At 41.5% G+C, this 21,667-nt stretch overlaps 1 protein-coding gene and 1 long non-coding RNA gene across 5 annotated transcripts in view; one reads left to right on the plus strand and one right to left on the minus strand.

Annotated features, from left to right (window-relative positions):
* The window catches only part of LOC133494396 (uncharacterized), a 322,682-nt gene that overhangs the window by 124,609 nt on the left and 176,406 nt on the right, over window positions 1-21,667 (minus strand). The gene's annotated exons all lie outside the window — the stretch shown is intronic.
* The window catches only part of LOC133494650 (anti-Muellerian hormone type-2 receptor-like), a 41,303-nt gene that overhangs the window by 1,154 nt on the left and 18,482 nt on the right, over window positions 1-21,667 (plus strand). For both annotated transcript variants that reach the window (XR_009793351.1, XM_061808661.1), the window contains exons 2-7: window positions 4,871-4,985; window positions 8,521-8,597; window positions 9,641-9,973; window positions 11,023-11,169; window positions 11,274-11,418; window positions 14,657-14,743. Coding sequence is in view for 1 of the 2 variants with exons in the window: in XM_061808661.1 (XP_061664645.1) it covers window positions 4,871-4,985; window positions 8,521-8,597; window positions 9,641-9,973; window positions 11,023-11,169; window positions 11,274-11,418; window positions 14,657-14,743 (904 nt within the window). In the remaining variant the exon portion in view is untranslated. The remainder of the gene's footprint in view (window positions 1-4,870; window positions 4,986-8,520; window positions 8,598-9,640; window positions 9,974-11,022; window positions 11,170-11,273; window positions 11,419-14,656; window positions 14,744-21,667) is intronic.

Genomic DNA, 21,667 nt, shown 5'->3' on the forward strand with positions numbered 1-21,667 from the left:
CATGGCTTGAAAAAACGTGTAACCGTGCAAATAAGAACAAAAACAGTATCAACATGGCTAACAAAACACATACAAAAGTGGACGTTCCTAGCCAAGTGCTGTGCACTTATCCAGGAGCATATCCAAACCTTAACACACAGGTAAGTTGGATGTAAATTTAAATATATAATTGACAACCGTTAATACAATTAGGCATATCTGTAGCACTGGCCCTGTAGATCACGCATTTTATCACTCACTTTTCTATTTCATAATCTCTCTCTCTCTCTCTCATATATATATATATATATATATATATATATATATATATATATATATATATATAATATATATATATATATATATATATATATATATATATATATATATGTCTTATGTTATTAGGCAAAATTATTTTGGTTGTTTGGACTCATATTTTAAGTTTTCAAAATATTATTGTTGCCCTGTATTTACACTGTTAGATATAATCAGAGGTCACAATTTAACTGTGTTTTATAAAAATCTTTCGTGCCCAAAGGGGGGTGCACGCCCCCCTTGATCCCTCCCCAAGGCAGACATTTTCAGTGTTTTTCCAAATTTGTCATTGGACAAGTTATACCATTCTGCAGCTCAGCTAGATGTGAGTTCCTTTTGAGTGTACAGTATTTAATGCTGAACCAAATGAATGCAGGGCAACACAAGGAAAGATTAGCACATCACCCGTATGTACATTTGGGTCTCGCCCTAGTTGCTCATTTTTTTTCCTTGTCGCTCGACCTGGTCACGCTTTAAGCCATGTCACCATATGTTGTTTTCACGTAGCGTCACCCATTGTGCTTCCTCAGGCAAATAGCTAATGGCAGCCATTTTTTTCCCCTGAGCTCATTACTTGTACATTGAGTAGAAGAACTTTTAATAAGATGTCTATTTGCGGTGACGTGGGTTGCTCAAACAGACCTGGAGTGAACAAAGTTGTTAGTTTTTACAAAATGCCTAAAATTATCAGTAATCAAGGTGTTGAATGGAGAATTATCAGTGAACAGAGACAAAGGTTATGGAATAAGGCGATCTATTATAAAGACATCATGACAGAGGTGCAGTGGGATCGGACACTTGTCTGCTCAAGACACTTCGTAAATGGTTAGTTCAGTCTTACTTTCTATAGTTGGGTTTTTGTAGCTAATGAAAACTGGGGTCTTGATGGTATTTTATAAGCTATTTGCCTGAAGCAGCACAACAGTGACGTCATGTGAAAACAACCCATATTTAGGGAGGTCATGGTTAAGTTTAGCTGTGTTAAAATCTCCTAGAATAAAGAGTGGCGAATCTGGGTGTTTTTTTTCCCTATATCGTTTATCTGCTCGGCGAGCTTTATCAGCGCGGCGGTCATGCTAGCTCGATTAGCTTGTGGCAGAATGTAGACAACGACTATGTTAAAAGATGTGAACTCACATGGTGAATAAAACGGCTTACACTGACTCTAAAAGTGGGCTGCAGTGTGTGCTGAGCTCTGTAACGTCTGTGCACCATTCCTCGTTGATATAAAAGCATATTCCACCGCCTTTCATTTCCATGTTAGCATACAGTTAAGTGCCCGTATATATTTTTTAATATCGAGGCAAATTCCATTTATTCAATTTAAAAAAAAAGTAAAACCTCCAAGTGACAAGCAAAGTGAAATGTTTCTCATTTGTTTAAAATTTGATGACAATGGCAAAAAGACAAAAGAATAAATAATTCCAGTATTTCACAAAATTCTCAAATCTTTCAAGTGACTAACAAAAAAGGATCTTAACTGTAATGTCCCTCTGAAAAGACGATCAATTAAGCTTGTTAACTCGGCGACATGATCAGCACGATGGAGGTTGAAGCCGGGGAGCGTGGTAGCAGCGTCGGGCACTTGTCCACAAAGCCAAGTCTCCACGAAGCACCGAGTTGCAGAACGTCCAAAGTCATTGCAGGTTTTAATCAGAAGCTTAAGGTCATCCATTTTATTGGCATAGGTTCGCAAGATGGATCATCGGAAGCGTTGGACTGTTGTGCTGTTGGTTGTCACACCAGACGACACAGTTCTTCAAAGAGATCGTTCAATGGAGTACCAGCTAAAAAGACCAGAAAAGGTCGATAGGTTGCCGGTTAAACAAAGCTGCTCGGGAGACGCTGAGCTGGAGCAGATTTTTCAAATTGCACGAGACCTGTTGTGCTGTCGTCACAATACACGAGACAGTTCTTCAAAGAAATCATTCTGTGGAATACTAGCTGAAAAGACCAGAAAAGATCGATGGATTTTGGCAATTAAACTGGAGGGATGGTACCCAACGAAATACACACGCCTGTGTAGCGATCATTTCATTTCAGGTAGGAATTATTCTTGTCAATCTCAAATAACCAAGAAATATTTATTACGGCATACTGACTCACTTGAGAACAATGCGTTTTAAAAAAAAGACAAACTGTCGCAGAGAGGTTTACGGAAGTTAACGTGTGGCCGCCCATATTTTTAGAGTCAAAACTGTCACATAAGGCCAACATTGTCTATCAATTATTAAAGTATCAAAACCCACACTTTAATTTTCATGGAAAGAAAAGGGTAATGTTCATCAGCTAGGCATAAATTCTGTGAAAACATAATCATCTTCAAGACCTGGGGGTGGAAATTCCGCTCAGATTCTCTGCACAGGACATGATGGTTTAACAACCCTCTTACTCTTGCCGAGAGGTCCCCAACACCAGCACACCAACTGTACACCACGTGGCAATTTCTTTGATATCCTCTTGTGAAGGTGTTTTTGCCATAATGCTATTGAAAGACATGCCAGGCTGTCTCCAATACAAATGGGCTTAGGCAGACTTGGTGAAAGCCTTCGTGGTTATTAATGCAAGCCAAGGCGGTTCCATCCAACTTCTGCGCCGTTTCTGTAATTTCCTTACAGCAGTGGCATTCCCTCTGGGAAGGCATTTTCACCTGTTAAAATAATTTCATTTGGTTTGTTTTAAGCACAAGGTTGTATTTCATTACTATCTTTTGCCTGCCAAGATAAGGCTGAAATAATGCCGGTGTGCCATAAAGCCATTTATTCATTCATTATTTTCTGACTGAAGAATGAAAACATAACATACTTGTGTGTGTGTGTGTGTGTGTTTCTTTCGGCTTGTCCCTTTCGGGGTCGCCACAGCGTGTCATCTCAGATGAACGCATAACATACTTGAATGTATGCAAAGCTACCTTAACAACAATTAAGAAATGGTTAATGTTAAATTTATAACTTGCCCCTTCTGTCCTTCTAATCCAGATACAAATACAAATTACATATTTCCAAGTATATGCTATTAGTTACAACTACTCATCGTTTAGTTTTAATAACGATAATCACTGGCTAAATGTAAGTGTACTGTACTGTCCAACACAGACCGTACTATAGATGTGATCTTTAAACGAAGAACGATACCGAAGGTTTCGATTTTTGTTTTACACCGACTCAGTCGTGAGTACAACAATAACAACAAACGACTCACTGTTGTGTGCAAGCAGCATCAGACGTTTAAACGTGTTTGAATTAGATGATTTCGTCAACAAGGTGTACGTATATTTCTTGAGGCACATGCCTGTCTATGTTTTCGGTGCGAAGTTCTACGTCAACTTGGTCAGGTCTTTCCGAATCCTGTATTTGTGTTGCCTTCGTCAACTCCGGTTTGAATATACGTATACGATTGAATTACACCTGTTTTTCGAACACTGTAAGCATTACAAAATTCCTCCTCTTCAGTTACCATCTCTTCCACAGCGCATTCCATAAAAACTTCTTCATCACTATTGTCTATCTCCTTGAGGTCCCACTTGCAGGCTGTATAATTGTCGTTGTAGGAAGCCATTGTCTTTACTGGGGGTTTTCAACACGTGACGTCACACGGAAGCAGCTTCAACAGAGCCTCGGTTTGATACAGACATCAGATGCATTCGGGTTCCAACGAAAATGTGTACTTTCGCCCTAATTTATTTCATTTCTGTTGTGTTGAGAATTTTAAAAATATTTTCAAATGTAATTTTTAGCTACAATTATATGATAGACAAATAAAATACATTTCCTCTGTACTTTAAATATGGATCCTCTATGGTAAGTGTCTCTAATTTTCCACATACCTGTGTTTATTATCACCTTCTGAGTGTTTAACAGTGTTGGACAGAACTCTGGATGTTGTGCTATTAGACATATTATCATTTCGTCTCAACGTAATTATTTTGTTTGATTGGCAATATGGCGATGTCACGTGATTTTATGACTAGGTGCATGAGCTCTATACGCACTATTATCTCACAGTTTTAACCTTTCAAATTGACTTCTTCTTTTTTTATGGCTTGTCCCGTTAGGGGTCACCACGGTGTGTCATCTTTTTCCATCTAAGCTTATCTCGTGCATCCTCCTCTGTTAACACCCACTGTCCTCATGTCCTCCTTCACGACATCCATCAACCTTTTCTTTGGTCTTCCTATCACTCTTTTGCCTGGTTCCACCGTCCCCATTCTGTGTCAAACAAATGTATACACCCGGAAGTGAAGGGACTTTAGGTACTTGTTATACTCGCTTTATAACAGTATCACTATTGGAGAAAGGCTTTGTTTAGTTCACATTTCAATTTCTTCTCAATTATGTGCGGTGGGTTTTTTGCGTTACATATGAATTGATATTTTCACCCAATGTTACAGTCAGCAACTTGAAGGTCTGAAGGTGCAGTGAGCTTCTTCACAAATTATGTTAAATGTGTGTGTGGATCATTAATTCCAATTATGTTTTCAACCACCATCAAATTTAAAAAGAAGATAACTAAAACTTTCAGTGCATTCTTTCTTATATGCTCACGACCAGAATTCATAAGTGTTTCCTCTTTTTAGGCTTTGGTTGTAATTTCTGCTGAGGACCAATCATGTGTTCCTGGGTTTCAGTCAGACATGAAGGTTTTCTCTCTGAGCAGAAAGCACCTCTGGAGAGGCAGAGTCCTTGGCAAAGGTAAACTCAATCACAGTATGGAAACATGGGTTTTAATTTCAGTATGTTTAGGTGTTTGGATGTGTGTGTGTGGATATTTGAATAATTTTTGTCATTTAATTCTGTGATCTTCTTCTTCTTCTTTTCCTTTCGGCTTGTCCCGTTAGGGGTCGCCACAGCATGTCATCTTTTGCCATCTTAGCCTATCTCCTGCATCTTCCTCTCTAACCTCAACTGCCCTCATGTCTTCCCTCACCACATCCATAAACCTTTTCTTTGGTCTTCCTCTCGCTTTTTTGCCTGGGAGCTCCATCCTCAGCATCCTTCTACCAATATACTCACTCTCTCGCCTCTGAACATGTCCAAACCATCGAAGTCTGCTCTCTCGAATCTTGTCTCCAAAACATCCAGCTTTGGCTGTCCCTCTAATGAGCTCATTTCTAATCCTATCCAACCTGTTCACTCCGAGCGAGAACCTCAACATCTTCATTTCTGCCACCTCCAGTTCAGCTTCCTGTTGTTTCTTCAGTGCCACCGTCTCTAATCCGTACATCATGGCCGGCCTCACCACTGTTTTGTAAACTTTGCCCTTCATCCTAGCAGACACTCTTCTGTCACATAACACACCAGACACCTTTCGCCACCTGTTCCAACCTGCTTGGACCCGTTTCTTCACTTCCTGACCACACTCTCCATTGCTCTGTATTGTTGACCCCAAGTATTTGAAGTCGTCCACCCTCGCTATCTCTTCTCCCTGTAGCCTCACTCTTCCCCCTCTACTTTTCTCATTCACGCACATATATTCTGTTTTACTTCGGCTAATCTTCATTCCTCTCCTTTCCAGTGCATGTCTCCATCTTTCCAATTGTTCCTCTGCATGCTCCCTGCTTTCACTGCATATGACAATATCATCTGCGAACATCATGGTCCAAGGGGATTCCAGTCTAACCTCATCTGTCAGCCTATCCATTACCACTGCAAACAGGAAGGGGCTCAGAGCTGATCCCTGATGCAGTCCCACCTCCACCTTAAATTCCTCTGTCACACCTAAGGCACACCTCACCATTGTTCTGCTGCCATCATACATGTCCTGTACTATTTTAACATACTTCTCTGCCACACCAGACTTACGCATGCAGTACCACAGTTCCTCTCTTGGTACTCTGTCATAGGCTTTCTCTAGATCCACAAAGACACAATGTAGCTCCTGCTGACCTTCTCTGTACTTTTCCACGAGCATCCTCAAGGCAAATAATGCATCTGTGGTACTCTTTCTAGGCATGAAACCATACTGTTGCTCGCAGATACTTCTGTCCTGAGTCTAGCCTCCACTACTCTTTCCCATAACTTCATTGTGTGGCTCATCAACTTTATTCCTCTATAGTTCCCACAGCTCTGAACATCCCCTTTGTTCTTAAAAACATTTAATTCTGTGATAATTAGTGAAAAAACATCTGTGTATCTAGAACCAGCCATTCAACCAAATAAAAGTCCAAAGATGAAGCTTGTACAAAGTGGCTTTCTGGTTCAAAATGTTTCTGGATCCATGCTTATCATTGGTGATACTTAGGGGCCAAGCAAGCTCAAGTATCAACATGCTGTGCTTCATCTAATTGTCTTTCCTGCACTCACTAAAGTCCTCAAGCCTGTTTTGCAAAGCCTTTCTTTTCAAAGCATGTCAACAACTGCTAGAATAGGAACTCTTTTTACTTAACAGCACAGCCTGGATAATATCTTAAATGTTGCAAAGATAACGGGCAAGGGCAAGTTGTCCATACGATTTTTTTCTTGACATTCATTATCTCATTACTCAAGTGACCTCAAAGTTCAATTGTAAACTGTATGCTGTTTAGAGAAGTTAGAAAAAAGTTATTTTATTTTTTTTCCCAATCATTTCACAGCTCCTTCGCAGTCAGTAATACTCCTCTGTAGTAACTTCAAGAAGAAAAATCAAAATGGTCGTACAATAAATTTGTTTTTCCTGAGCTTTTGACTTCTGAATGTTGGAGTCCTTTTTTCCAGAAACTGTTGCTTGAATTGAACAGTGTTTGACTTTAGGGCGGTATAAACTGGAAACTGGATTACCTGGGGCAAAGCCACGCAGGCACAGGGGGTATGTACAAACTCCACACAAGTGATGTTAGATTTGAACTTGGTCCTCAGAACTGTGAGGCCTAATTCATCCGTCTTGGTTTGTCAGAAATTTCATAATTTAGGAATTATGCAAAGAACATTACTGCAGTTATTGGTGTATATTATTTAACAGGATAAAAATAATTCTGTGTTCAGTGGCAGAACATAATCAGATCTAGTTTGGGCTAGGGATTCTCATAATTCATGGTGATGGGCAAATTTCAATTATGATAAGTTGTCTTTACCAATAGTTTCTTGAATGTTTGTCTTACCTGTCAAATTTATGGATTATTAGTTATTTAGGTGACAAAAGACTTGTGTTATGAAAACACATTTGGGCCATTACAAGTGGCCAAAATTTCGTCCAGTCACTAATTGGCCTGTCTGATCCAGTTGAAGTAGACTATCCACTATGGATCAAAAACATTGGCTCTCTTTTTAGGGAGGTTAGGAATAAGTGGTTCATCTGTACTTATTAACAAAGGCTGTATTAGTATAACGTTACTCTTTCACAACTGAATACCCTCACAGTGAAAAATACTTTTTACTTTTTTCCCCAAGAAATCAATGTACTTATGTACAAAAGAAAATAAAATCCACAAAATTATTCTTTGCCATGGGCTCCTACTTGTGTTTTCCTAGTTTTAGGAAACTGAACTACTGTGGTACAATGCTGCCCTGTTGGCAAGTTTTATAAGACCTATATTATAACAAATGACATCCAACTAGTGTAATGCTGGTCAAATGATGAGGTTTTTTTTAATGGCAGAGTGTTAAGAGCTGGAAACGACTTGAAATCAGGTGGAAGGGTTCACCTCAACATCTTTGCAGTATACGCAGGAGGAATCTCGGCCTCTGCACCATCATTCAGATGTATCGAAGCATGGAGTCATACATGTCAAGTTTCCAAATTTGCTCAACATTTTCAAGTGGTTCGCTATGAAGGGTTGTTTTTTGTAGCATATGATTGTCTCAATAATCACCTAATTTTGCTGCAATATGTCAAAAGTGGTAAAATACTACATAGTCGATATAACATTGTTCTTATAATCACTATGATTCTGATCAGCCAATTGTTTTTTTTTTTATACCAATGTATTAGCTTGAGTGCATTTGAAAGAGGATACCAGTAGGTAGGTTAAGTGTTAAATAGAATTATTATTTTTTTTTTGTGGGGGGCGGGGGAAATTGGGTTGCATTGCTGGAACCAGTTCAGGGTGTACCTCGTTGCCTACCCGTTGGCAGCTGGGATAGGCTCCAGCACTCCCGTGACACTTGGGAGGATAAGCGGCTAAGATAATGGATGGATGGATGGATAGATGGATGCTGCAATTGCAGTTTTGTTTATGAATAAAAAAAAAAAGACCAGTGTTTTACAGTATGTGGTCTACTCATTGTTTTTCTCTTACATGGGACTTCACAGACTGCTCTGATCGCACGAGGTTTCATTTTAGAGGTGAAGATACATGTTTTGTGATACAAACTGATGGTGTCTTGAAGGTGAGATTTTTATTCGCTTTTTATTCAATGTTAGTGTTTTGTGTCATGATGCAAGTGTTTGAGTCCTCAGACAAGTGATCCACTTCGATGACGCTGTTTTTTTCAACTGGTCACTGGTTAAAAAAAACTTTGTAATTTACATCATTCAGGAATAATTCTTTGAACTTTCCTATTTTATAGTGAAATTGATTTATAATACAAATTTATATTTATTACAAATTAGTATGATAAAATCTGCTGGAAGTTTCAAATACAGTAGAGCATTAGTTCTCTTCCACAATCCGTTCTAGAAAACCGTTTGAAAACCGCATCAACCGCCACGCTAGTTATGTTATTTCTGTTTTTTTTGGGGGGTTCATTCAAATTGACAATAACAAAGTGTGTTGTGGGTGGGTCACCTGTTCACGCCGCACGCTTTGTTATTTCTGTTTACTTGGGTGGGGGGGGGGTGTTTGAATTGACAATAACAAAGCGCATTGTGGATGGGTCAGCTCGTCGAGCCGTGCACATTCTGTTATTTCTGTTTTTTTTTCGGCGGGGTGGGAATTCACAACAAAGCACGTCATGGGTCAGCTGGTCTGGCTGCGCGTTCAGTTATCACCGCGTTTTGTTGGGGGCGTTTGAGGACAGATTTTCGTTCGAAAATAGAAGCAAAAAAAAATTGAAATTATCATTTGAAAACCAATTTGTTCGAGAACGGGGACGTTTGAGAACCGATGCCATACTGTATATCTGTAAGCATCTCTGGAATGGCCCAAGTAAGATACATTTGGACCGTCTTACCATGGTCTTTTGGAGATCACGAATCACACCGCGCTCTTTTTCTGTTCCCTAGTTTTTTGCTTTACCTAAATCACTGCAATACAAACAGTATGAGTTTTTGCTACATCCACTTTTCATACTGCAAAAATAAGAGCCGGAGTAGTCCAAAAGGGTTGTTCGCTAAAAAGTATTTGTTCATTCAAAAAAGTTTTGGTGGTTCTATTCATTTAAAAAAGTTAAATTTTAGTTAAGGTTAAAAAAAGTTTTATTGTGTGGCCCAGTTGTCCACATTTCTGAGACTAGTTGTGATACGCACTTTTGAGGACCAGTTGAATGTGCGAGACTCATTCGAAATTTGGGACCAGACCAAAGAACAGCAAATTGAGAGGTATTATGACCATTTGGAAATTTATAAAGTAAACAACGTGCTAGCCTTTGATATATATTTCTTCCTTTCCCCCCTACTCATTCAGGTAAACAGACGGGTTTCTCTTCATAAAGGACACCATGAATTTTTGGTTCATGCCTGGGACTCTCAAGGAAACAAGATGACCATTCCGGTCAGGGTAGTGCGTAGTGGCAACCAACACCAAAATCCCGAGCTTCATCCAGAGGTAGGATAAGGGTGTATCCCCAGAAGAATTTTGCCAGGGTCGGACTATTGATGTAACCAGGACCTATGCAGAACTAATCATCGTTTTTTGTCATAGTTATTCGTGATGGAATTGCGTACCTGCGGCCTTTTGTGGCCAGATTACAACATTTTTTTTATACATACTTCATTATTTCCACCACTTTCAAGTATTTCTTTCCCACATGAATTTGAGCTACATTTTTGCTGTCTTGCGTACAGGACTTCTAGTTTAAAATTTAAAATATTTAAATCTAACTGTTTTTGATTTGATATCATTTTGTCTGAAAAGTAACGGCATGTTAGTGCAGCTGGAAAGCCTTGGCGTCACAGTTCTGAGGACCTGGGTTCAATCCCTGCCCTCCCTGTGTGGAGTTTGCGGGTTCTCCTCTTGCCTGCATGAGTTTTCACCAGGCACTACGGTTTCCTCCTACATCCCAACAACATGCAACATTAATTGGACAGTCTAAATTGCCCCTAGGTATGTACTCTGCGATTGGCTGGCAACCAGTTAAGGGTGTACCCTCCCTCCAGCCCGTTGAAGGCTCGGATAGGCTCCAGCACTCCCACGGCCCTTGTGAGGATAAGCAGCTAAGAAAATAGATGAAATAATACTTGGTCTGCTTTCATTTAAATTTACTGTAGTAATATTGATAAAACCAATAGATGTTTAAGTGTGTGTTGGTGTTGAAACTGTAATACTGACAGCTATTGTGTTAGTGTTAACTGCTTGCTATTCTTGTAGAATACAGGTGATTCTTATGTGCCTGTTCCGCGCTTCCCAAAATCTAATGGAGGATTAAGGAGGAGAAAGAAAGACTCGGTTATTTTTTATACTAATGTTGCTGAGAATTATAAAGGTCCTTACCCACTCAAAGTCTCTCAAGTATGAAAATCCCGTTTGGGCATTTGATTGTGTGAAAAGATTTACTGTGAGCTTCTTGGATGGATGGATGGATGGAAAAATAATAAATGGGATGTAGGAATCTTTTTTTTTAACTCTCAACCTTACTTCTCCAATCTTGTGTATAGATTAGGTCAAAGTCAAAGAAGATCTTTTATTGTATTACTGGTCCAGGAGCAGAGCAGCCTCCCATTGGACTTTTAACTATTGACACAGACACTGGTAATCTTTATCTCACACAAACTCTGGACAGGGACAAGCAGCCCAAGTACTTGGTAAGATCCTCATCCTCTCTTAGCCAAATGCATGCCTGCGATTAAGTTTGCGTTGTTGTTCACTGTTACTATTCATCTAATCCAACCATTTTGTGTCTGTGTAGTTTCAAGCGTACGTTGTGGAAGATGGTGCTGGAAATACTGAGAAGCCTATGAAAATTATTGTCAATGTAATTGACCAGAATGACAACAAACCACTTTTTGCAAAGGATACCTTTTTGGGAGAAGTGGCTGAGGCATCCCTCAATGGTATCGTTAAATGGATTTCCTTTAAAAAGTTTATTTAGGCTGAAGATCACATTTGTAATTTTTTGTCTCGCTTTCATCTTTCCAAGTACAGTGGTACCGTGATGTGTTTATTTTCATGACATGGTAATAACTTAAAGCACTGTTATGTTAAATCAACTTTATATGAAACAAAGAGCTGTACCGTATTGTAATGCATACAGAATTGAGAAATTTGGCAAAAATTGGCAAAAAAAAAACCCCACAACAAACGAGAAAAAAAACAAATAGTTGTACTATGCTCTCGATGGACAACCGAAGCTCCCGGAAGACTGGACGACGACAGCCAAGGTGATCAGAGAGACAGGCAGGAGAGTACTTGGTGTGTCATCTGGTAGGAAAGGGGAGAAGGAGACTTGGTGGTGGAACCCCAAAATACAGGGAGTCATACAAGGAAAGAGATTAGCGAAGAAGTGGGATACTGAGAGGACTGAGGAGAGGCGAAAGGAGTACATCGAGATGCGACGTAGGGCAAAGGTAGAGGTGGCAAAGGCTAAACAAGAGGCATATGAAGACATGTACACCAGGTTGGACACGAAAGAAGGAGAAAAGGATCTCTACAGGTTGGCCAGACAGAGGGATAGAGATGGGAAGGATGTGCAGCAGGTAAGGGTGATTAAGGATAGAGATGGAAATGTGTTGACTGGTGCCGGTAGTGTACTAAATAGATGGAAAGAATACTTTGAGAAGTTGATGAATGAAGAAAATGAGAGAGAAGGAAGAGTTGAAGAGGCAAGAGTGAAGGACCAGGAAGTGGCAATGATTACTAAGGGGGAAGTCAGAAAGGCACTACAAAGGATGAAAAATGGGAAGGCAGTTGGTCCTGATGACATACCGGTAGAGGTATGGAAGCAATTTGGAGAGATGGCTGTGGAGTTTTTGACCAACTTATTCAACAGAATACTAGCGGGCGAAAAGATGCCTGAAGAATGGAGGAAAAGTGTTCTAGTTCCCATTTTTAAGAACAAAGGGGATGTTCAGAGCTGTGGGAACTATAGAGGAATAAAGTTGATGAGCCACACAATGAAGTTATGGGAAGAGTAGTGAGTAGACTCAGGCTAGACAGTACACAGAAGTATGCGAGCAACAGTATGGTTTCATGCCTAGAAAGAGTACCACAGATGCATTATTTGCCTTGAGGATGCTAGTGGAAAAGTACAGAGAAGGTCAGAAGGAGCTACATTGTGTCTTTGTGGATCTAGAGAAAGCCTATGACAGAGTACCAAGAGAGGAACTGTGGTACTGCATGCGTAAGTCTGGTGTGGCAGAGAAGTATGTTAAAATAGTACAGGACATTTATGATGGCATCAGAACAATGGTGAGGTGTGCCTTAGGTGTGACAGAGGAATTTAAGGTGGAGGTGGGACTGCATCAGGGATCAGCTCTGAGCCCCTTCCTGTTTGCAGTGGTAATGGATAGGCTGACAGATGAGGTTAGACTGGAATCCCCTTGGACCATGATGTTCGCAGATGATATTGTCATATGCAGTGAAAGCAGGGAGCATGCAGAGGAACAATTGGAAAGAAGGAGACATGCACTGGAAAGGAGAGGAATGAAGATTAGCCGAAGTAAAACAGAATATATGTGCGTGAATGAGAAAAGTGGAGGGGGAAGAAGAGTGAGGCTACAGGGAGAAGAGATAGCGAGGGTGGATGACTTCAAATACTTGGGGTCATCAATACAGAGCAATGGAGAGTGTGGTCAGGAAGTGAAGAAACGGGTCCAAGCAGGCTGGAACAGCTGGCGAAAGGTGTCTGGTGTGTTATGTGACAGGATGAAGGGCAAAGTTTACAAAACAGTGGTGAGGCCGGCCATGATGTACGGATTAGAGACGGTGGCACTGAAGAAACAACAGGAAGCAGAACTGGAGGTGGCAGAAATGAAGATGTTGAGGTTCTCGCTCGGAGTGAGCAGGTTGGATAGGATTAGAAATGAGCTCATTCGAGGGACAGCCAAAGCTGGATGTTTTGGAGACAAGATTCGAGAGAGCAGACTTCGATGGTTTGGACATGTTCAGAGGCAAGAGAGTGAGTATATTGGTAGAAGGATGCTGAGGATGGCGCTCCCAGGCAAAAGAGCGAGAGGAAGACCAAAGAGAAGGTTTATGGATGTGGTGAGGGAAGACATGAGGGCAGTTGGGGTTAGAGAGGAAGATGCAGGAGATAGGCTAAGATGGCAAAAGATGACACGCTGTGGCGACCCCTAACGGGACAAGCCGAAAGGAAAAGAAGAAGTTGTACTGTGTAATTTAGTTCTGTACTGTATATTAAAAAATAACTTAGTCTTGTCTAAAATTGTTTAGTTTTAATTGCAATTTTTTTTATTCATCATCATGCAGATATGTAGCTGGAACCTAAGTTTAATGTATCTGCTCCATGAAATGACGTTCATAATGCTGTCCAGATTTCAAAGTACTTTGCTACCTGTGGTGCAGTCGCTTAAGCACCCTCATAGCAAACTCTAAATTCGGGCACTCATACAGTACATCAAAGTACTTCTGTACTGTATAAAAGCATTGTAGATAGAACTGTTTCAGCATTCTCTTGCTCCTTTGCATTTTGTGAATTTTGACTTCAGATCTGATTTCTGACACCATCAAATTTGGTGTTCTTGACTCTCTTCCAGTTCAGGTGTTGATCTGTTGATCAACATCATCCGCAGATGTGATAGCTCCATAGGCAAACTGCAGTGGTTACAGCTGGGGACCTGTAACCCTCTTGAGTTGGTCCAGCACCCGGGATTCAAATGATTTCATGACTACAAAATGTCAAAGCAACAGGTCTACAGTCATTAAGACCTGAGACTTGTGCTTTTTTTGGGACTGGTATGATGGTGTAGCGTTTGAAGCCGGTCGGTACTTCGCACAGTTCTAGAGACCTATTGAAGATCTTTGTGAAGACGGGAGCAATTTGATCTACACTGACTTTGAGGCAGGATGGGGACACAAGGTCTGGGCCTGGCGCTTTGTTGATGTTTTGTTGTTGGAAGATCTGAAGGTGGATGGATGTTATGAAGACATGAGGGCAGTTAGTGTTAAACAGGAAGATGCAGGACACAATATAGCTGCACATGGAAAAAGATCATGCACTGTGGTGACCCTGTACGAGATAAGCCCAAAGGAAAAGAAGAAGCTATGCAGTTGTCCTGATAAAGTCCTCAAAAGACATTCTCTGACGCTGATGCTCGCATTTTGTCCTTGCAGATAGAACATGGGTCATTGCCACCACTGTGCTGGTTCTGTGCCTAGTGATTGTGGCGTTACTTTCGAGATGTCTCTCGCAACACAAAAGTAAGCTTTTCCCTTCATTTCAATCAATTCACCAATTATTCCTTTAATTAGCACTTTTCATACATACATTTATACATACACACACGCACACACCTACACAGACTCATAAATACACACAATGTTCCTTTCAGCTTGTCCCATGTCATCTTTCTCCACGTGCGCCTATCTTGACCCTTGCATCTTCCTCTCTAACCCCAACTGCCCTCATGTCTTCCCTCACAACATTCATCAACCTTCTTTTTGGCCTTCCTCTGACTCTTTTGCCTGGCATCTCCATCCTGAGCACCCTTCTATCATTATACTCATTCATTCACTCACTCAGCTCTGTACATGCCCAAACCAATGAAGTCTACTCTCTCGAATCTTGTCTCCAAAACATCCAGCTTTGGCTGTCCCTCGAATGAGCTCATTTCTAATCCTATTCCAACCTGCTCACTCTGAGCGAGAACCTCAACATTTTAATTTCCACCACCTCCAGTTCTGCTTCCTGTTGTCTCTTCAGTGCCACCGTTTCTAATCCGTACATCATGGTTGGCCTCACTACTGGTTTAGAAACTTTGCTCTTCATTGTAGCAGAGACTCTTCTGTCACATAACACAAAAGACACCTTCTGCCAGCTTTTCCAACACGCTTGGACCTGTTTCTTTACTTCTTTACCACACTCAGTATTGCTCTGGATTGTTGACCCTAAGTATCTGACCTTTAACATAGACTAGGTAGTAGGTGAATTGTGTATCTTATCTGCTGACTATGTTTATTTGATTGTTTTTTTTTTTTTTTTTTTACTATCTGGATCCCGAAAGGGGGCACAATCCTGTGCAACCTCTAGGCCGGTCCCAACCCCAGATAAATACAGAGGGTTGCATCAGGAAGGGCATCCAGCGTAAAACTCTGCCAAACATATATAAGCCTTCATCAAATGAATTCCATAACGGATAGGTCGTGGCACGGACTAACTACGTCCGAACCCCGGCACTGTTAATCTGCTAGATGTAGGTAGAAATTCAGATAATGTAGGTCGAAGACAAAAAAGAGGAGGAAAGCAGCTTAGTCGGTAGAAGAAGAGGAATGCACAGACCCTACAACTTTGTGTAGGGACTTTGAATGTTGAGACTATGAAAGGAAAAGCTAGTTAGTTGACATGATGATTAAGATAAAGGTTGATATATTATGCTAGAAGTTAAGGAGAAGGGTTTAAATCAGTGGTGTCAAACTCATTTCACATAGTGGGCCACATACGGCCTCGGTAGATGTTAAGTGGGCTGGACCATTAAAATCATGCCATAATCTCCTATAAATAACCAAAATATAATGTCTTTCCTTTGTTTTGGTGTAAAGAAGCACAAGAACATTAGGAAAATGTTTAAATTTAATGAACATTCGTTTTACAAAACATTTTATGAAACTTGTCAGATTTCCTTAGACAAATGTGCAATTTACTTTTATTATTCACATAGAGGTATATGCATTAGAACTAATCCCACTGATTGTACAAAGGCAGGAAACTTTAGCAAGTAATTGTTAATGGAAAATATAGTAATGCACTAAGATTAAATGAGATTTATAAAGAAAGGAATTTTTAAACCATTTACACATGTGCCAATAAAATCTAAATTTGTCTATAATTCCCACATCTTACCTAACCACACCTTACAAACTAAGGAGAGTGCTATTAAATGTGCAAAGAAAGTATTCACATGTCCTGTAAACGTGTAAATTTCATACATGAAATACATACAGAAAATTCAGAGTTGCATGAACAGTAGAATTCCAACATTTTTGCTGACTAACATTAAACTGCACAATTTTGTTGTTGTGTCCATCATTGCCACCAACTCAAGAAACTCTTTAGTAACAGTCAATGTCTCATCAACTCCCCGAATAAATATAGCCAGTTATATCACGTCTGTGATGGCAGTGCTCTTGTCAATTGCAATGGAAAATGCAATAAATGACTTGACTCTGTCTAAATCTGCTGATATGTCCGAAATCCTCTCTGCTATAATATTCCTTGTCAGCCTAATATTGGCAAAAGCTTGTCGGTTCTCGGGACATACAAGTTCACCTGCCTTCATCATGCATCGTTTAACAAAGTCACCGTCAGAATATGGCATTGACGCTAATGCTATTTTGCTAGCAGTTGGTAGCTGGCTTTTACCACTGCTTCACTGACTTGTTGGCTCTGGATGAAAGTTGACTGCTGTTTCTTGTCTTATAATAAGTCTGGTGTGGCAGAAAAGTATGTTAAAATAGTACAGGACATGTATGAGTGGTAGAAGAACAACAGTGAGATGTACCATAGGTATGTCAGAAGAATTTAAGGTGGAGGTGGGACTGCATGGAGGATCTGCGCTGAGCCCCTTTCTGTTTGCGGTAGTAATGACAGATGAGGTTAGACTGGAATCTCCTTGGACCATGATGTTCGCAGATGATATTGTGATCTGAAAGCAGGGAGCAGGCGGAGGAACAATTAGAAATATGGAGGAATGCACTGGAAAAGAGAGGGATGAAGATTAGCTGAAGTAAAACAGAATACATGTGCATGAATGAGAGGGGCCGAGGGGCGAAGAGTGACACTCCAGGGAGAAGAGATATCGAGGGTGGACTATTTCAAATACTTGGGGTCAACAATACAGAGCAATGGTGAGTGTGGTAACGAAGTGAAGAAATGGGTCCAAGCGGGGTGGAACAGTTTGTTGAAGGTGTCTGGTGTGCTATGTGACGGAAGAGTCTTCTTTAAGATGAAGGGCAAAGTTTATAAAACAGTGGTGAGGCCGGCTATGATGTACGGATTGGAGACGGTGGCATGAAGAAACAACAGGAAACAGAACTGGAGGTAGCAGATATGAAGATGCTGAGGTTCTTGCTTGGAGTGACCAGGTTGGATAGGATTAGAAATGAGCTCATTAGAGGGACAGCCAAAGTTGGATGTTTTGGAGACAAGGTTCGAGAGAGCAGACTTCGATGGTTTGGACATGTTCAGAGGCGAGAGAGTGAGTATATTGGTAGTAGGGTGCTGAGGATGGAGCTGCCAGGCAAAAGAGCACAAGAGAGGAAGACCAAAGAAAAGGATGATGGATGTCGTGAGGGAGGACACGAGGACAGTGGCTGTTAGAGAGGAGGATGCACAAGATAGGCTTGGATGGAAAAAGATGACACGCTGTGGCGACCCCTAACGGGACAAGCCGAAAGGAAAAGAAGAAGAATACTGCTGTCATAATGTCAACTAAACAGTCAAATTTTACTGATGGATGAAAACGCTGTTATTTAAAAATTTCTGTTTGAGTGGTACCTGTGAGAACCACCCAAGGTCCCAGAAAAACAAATTGGATAACTACGTACAAAAAACTCAATTCAAGTTCATTAAAATGCCACAGTACATCCATAAATGTAAAATCACATCTTGTGACAATAACCAGGTCCTGACTCTTGCAAGCGCTTCAATATACCTGCAAATGGAACCAGGGCTCTCTCTCTCTCTCGCTCTCTCTTAAACTGACGAAAACAATTTTAATATAACTCAGACAACCCAAGGAAATACAAAATGCATTTTTCAAATGACATTTCAATTTATTATAACCCTATGCCACTTGACGAGCGTGACTGCGCTCACACGCCTTCGTGCTCGCACGTAAAATCACGTGTGTACAATTTATTACGAGTAGAAAAAAATAGATATTGAAAAACGTCGCTTATTTTGTGCTGTCTTGACATTAATGTAACGTTTTCAATTAAATACTTGAGACAACAAGTAATGAATAAATTGTTTTCATTGACATTTTCTTCCTAAAATTAGCTTTTCAAAACGCACGCTACCGGCAAACAGTGTTGTTTGTGGGACAATGCAGCTATCTGATTGGCTGTTATTGTACGAGTAGCTGACATGTCAGAAAGGTCCATTAGTTCCACCGTCAGCGTAGTTGGTTTTTGAGCACAGTTGAGTAGATGATGCATGTCGTGGGGGGCGACATCACACAATGGGCATTTATAGACGATGTTGTTGAATTGATGCTGATAGTTGTTGAGCTTGTGACACTAGCCCGAACGGAGTTGCGATAGCATCAATCTTACAGGCTGGGGGAGTTGTCTTTCGGATTCGACAACTGGAGGCGGGTAGGCGCCAAAAACGATGTTGGGTTTGTAGCCGGCGATCTGCGGCGGTTCGATGAATCGCCAAGAGACTTTAGTCCTTTGCATTGTTGGATGGGTGATGAATACACTGCTCGATCGATGGCTCAATATTCCAGATGGTTTGCGCAACGCTCTGGGGCACACTTCTTGCCTTGTCATCTCATGATTAGGATGTCTGACGAGGGAGCACCGAAGCTTGTATTGTTTATTGTGCTCGCATACCAGCAGCGGTTTCGACTGAGCATGTAGGTGATTGATGGAAGCCATTTTGTAGGAGCCCGTGGAGGTTTGAAGGGCAATAGTTTGAGCTGTCTGGAGGGAGTCCCAGTGAGTTGACTAAAGGTTGGGAGTCCACACGGGCGCCGCGTAGTTCAGGATCGATCTTATGATGGCCTTATATTTTGTGATGATGATCTCCTTGGACTGGCCCCACGTAGTGCCGGCTAGGCACTTCAGAACGTTGTTTCTTTTATTGAGTTTGGAGTGCATGATTTTCACATGTTCATGGAACGTTAGTGACGCCAAGGATTTTTGGATTACCGGTGGTAGGAATCCAATTGCCGTCGATTTCGATGTTCATCTTGTCGACTGTTCGGCGTTCCAGGTGGTGAACAGCTTCTTGAAGCCATGCTGGTGACTGGCAGATGTCAGTGACAATGGTTTTATCCAGAGCCTTAGAGCGAAAGTGGCACTTACGAGCTCTAGTGGAGACCTCTAAAACTTCAGTCCAACACATCCACATCCAGTCATCATGCTCCGGCTGTTTTTTTCACCGCTTTCAGGCACCAGGGCCTCAATCCGAATGGTTTTCCAGTGCAGTCTCCCACTAACGCCTTCCTGAGCGGTCAGCACCTGCTTCGGGCTTCATGTGGCGAAGCACAAGGTTGTCGTTAGGGTGGAGTCGTGATCCAACTCATTGACCTCCAAGGGTTCCGGATGGCGTCCTCAGATGCAGGCAGTGAGTATTAGCTTCTTTTCCTTTCACGCAATTTCCCCTTGTCACTGCCCTTAACACCCAAGTGCTTGGGCCAGTAGTACTTGAGCTTGACTTTGTCGTCCTGGGTGATGATTGTCATCTCCAGGCTGGAGAGGAGGCTGCAAGTCACGTGGAAGGCAATACGGCAGTTTTTGGCAGAGCACTGGATGCAGGCTCCCATCTTTTCTTTACACAGGCAGCAGTTGAGCACCCACCTTTTGCTGGGAATGTGCGACATGTTGATGATCGGCTCCATCTTTTCCAGGTTCCCATTGCTCACCTCTGGGATCCACAAGGCACAGCCGACATGGACCCACCTGGTTCCACTGCTGGTGGGCTTCATAGCATTGCTCTTCTTCTGGCACAACTGGCACTTTGGCAGGATACCCAAGACGCATATCCGACACAACCTTCTGCTCTTTAGCAGTTTTTGTATGCTGTTACATGCCTGGTGGATGCAGACATTGCAGTATTTGCAGAACATCATCTCGTTGTTGTCCTCCCCGTTAGGCAACTGCCACGTCACACATCACAACTTCATCGCATTCGATGCCCAGGCCCTACTGTGTCTCGGTAGTGTGTGTGATGTTGTTATGACAATGCCGCTCAAACTCCTCCAAGAAGCACTCCATGGCGAATTCATCCAGTGGCGGAAGGGCCAACCTTGCAAACTCCTCGTTGATGACCCGCGGCCAGGAGACGTTCCCCTCATTGAGGTCGTAATGACACATGCCTTCCGCCAAAGTCCTCATGTCCACGTAACTGAGGACCAGGGTGGTCGACCTGTGGATCAACTTCTTGACAAACATGACTTCCTTGCTTTTGACAAACATGACTTCCTTGCTTTTGTCGGTTAGCACCCAGCCCACAGGCTCCAGGGTGGACCACGGGCTAACGGGTACCTGGACACCCTTTTTCTCGCTTCTGCCTCCATGGATCAACCAGGACGTAGTAATCCTCCGCGTTGAGCTGGTACGAGACGTGCCCCTTTATGGTTGTTGATCTGTCATTGGTTGTGCACGTGGGGTCACGATCTTCACATACAAGTACCAGACGTTGGTGTCCATTGGAGAGTAAAAAGTGAAAAGGGAGCCACAGGCTTGCAGAGGGATGTTCCGCTATCTTTATCACTGTAGAAGTGGTCAGCAGACTTGATAGGGACTTTCCCAGTCAGATTAGGTCCAACACTTCCTCTTGATGAGTTTTCACAGGACCCAATCACCAATGGACACCAAGAGCACCTGTGAAGAAGATATAGTAGGAGGCAGATCATTTGCTTCTTAACCAGTTTTATTTAGCAGGATTTCTTTCATCTAATCAGCTGAAGTATTTTCTACTTCTGACTGCTGAACTGTCTGTTCTACCAAGGGCAGTCTAAATGTTCTACCAGATACTATTTCAAATGGGGACATTCCTTTATCTGTATTGGTTATTTTCATATAGAGTTTTACTAAATGTAAACATTCTCTTCAAGTCCTCCCTGTATGTTCCATAGTTTTCCTTTATTGAGACTTCACTATCCCACATTGCTTCATTCCACTCATCTTGCACAATGATTTTTTTATTTCTAGATTTTCAGCTACTTTACTGATTATTTCAGTAAAAAAATGTGGCCCTTTGTTGCCATACAATTTTTCTGGGATGCGAAGAGAAAGAATAATATATTTAAACAAGAACTTTGCCACAGTAATAGCATCAGCACTTGTACATGGAAAAATCTCCACCCATTCAGATAAGGGGGAGATCAATACTAAACAACATTTGTAATGCTGGATTTTGTTTAACTCAATAAAATTAATGTGTAAAAACTGGAAAGG

The sequence above is a fragment of the Syngnathoides biaculeatus genome, chromosome 21, assembly GCF_019802595.1.
Source record: "Syngnathoides biaculeatus isolate LvHL_M chromosome 21, ASM1980259v1, whole genome shotgun sequence".
NCBI classification, from domain to species: domain Eukaryota; kingdom Metazoa; phylum Chordata; class Actinopteri; order Syngnathiformes; family Syngnathidae; genus Syngnathoides; species Syngnathoides biaculeatus.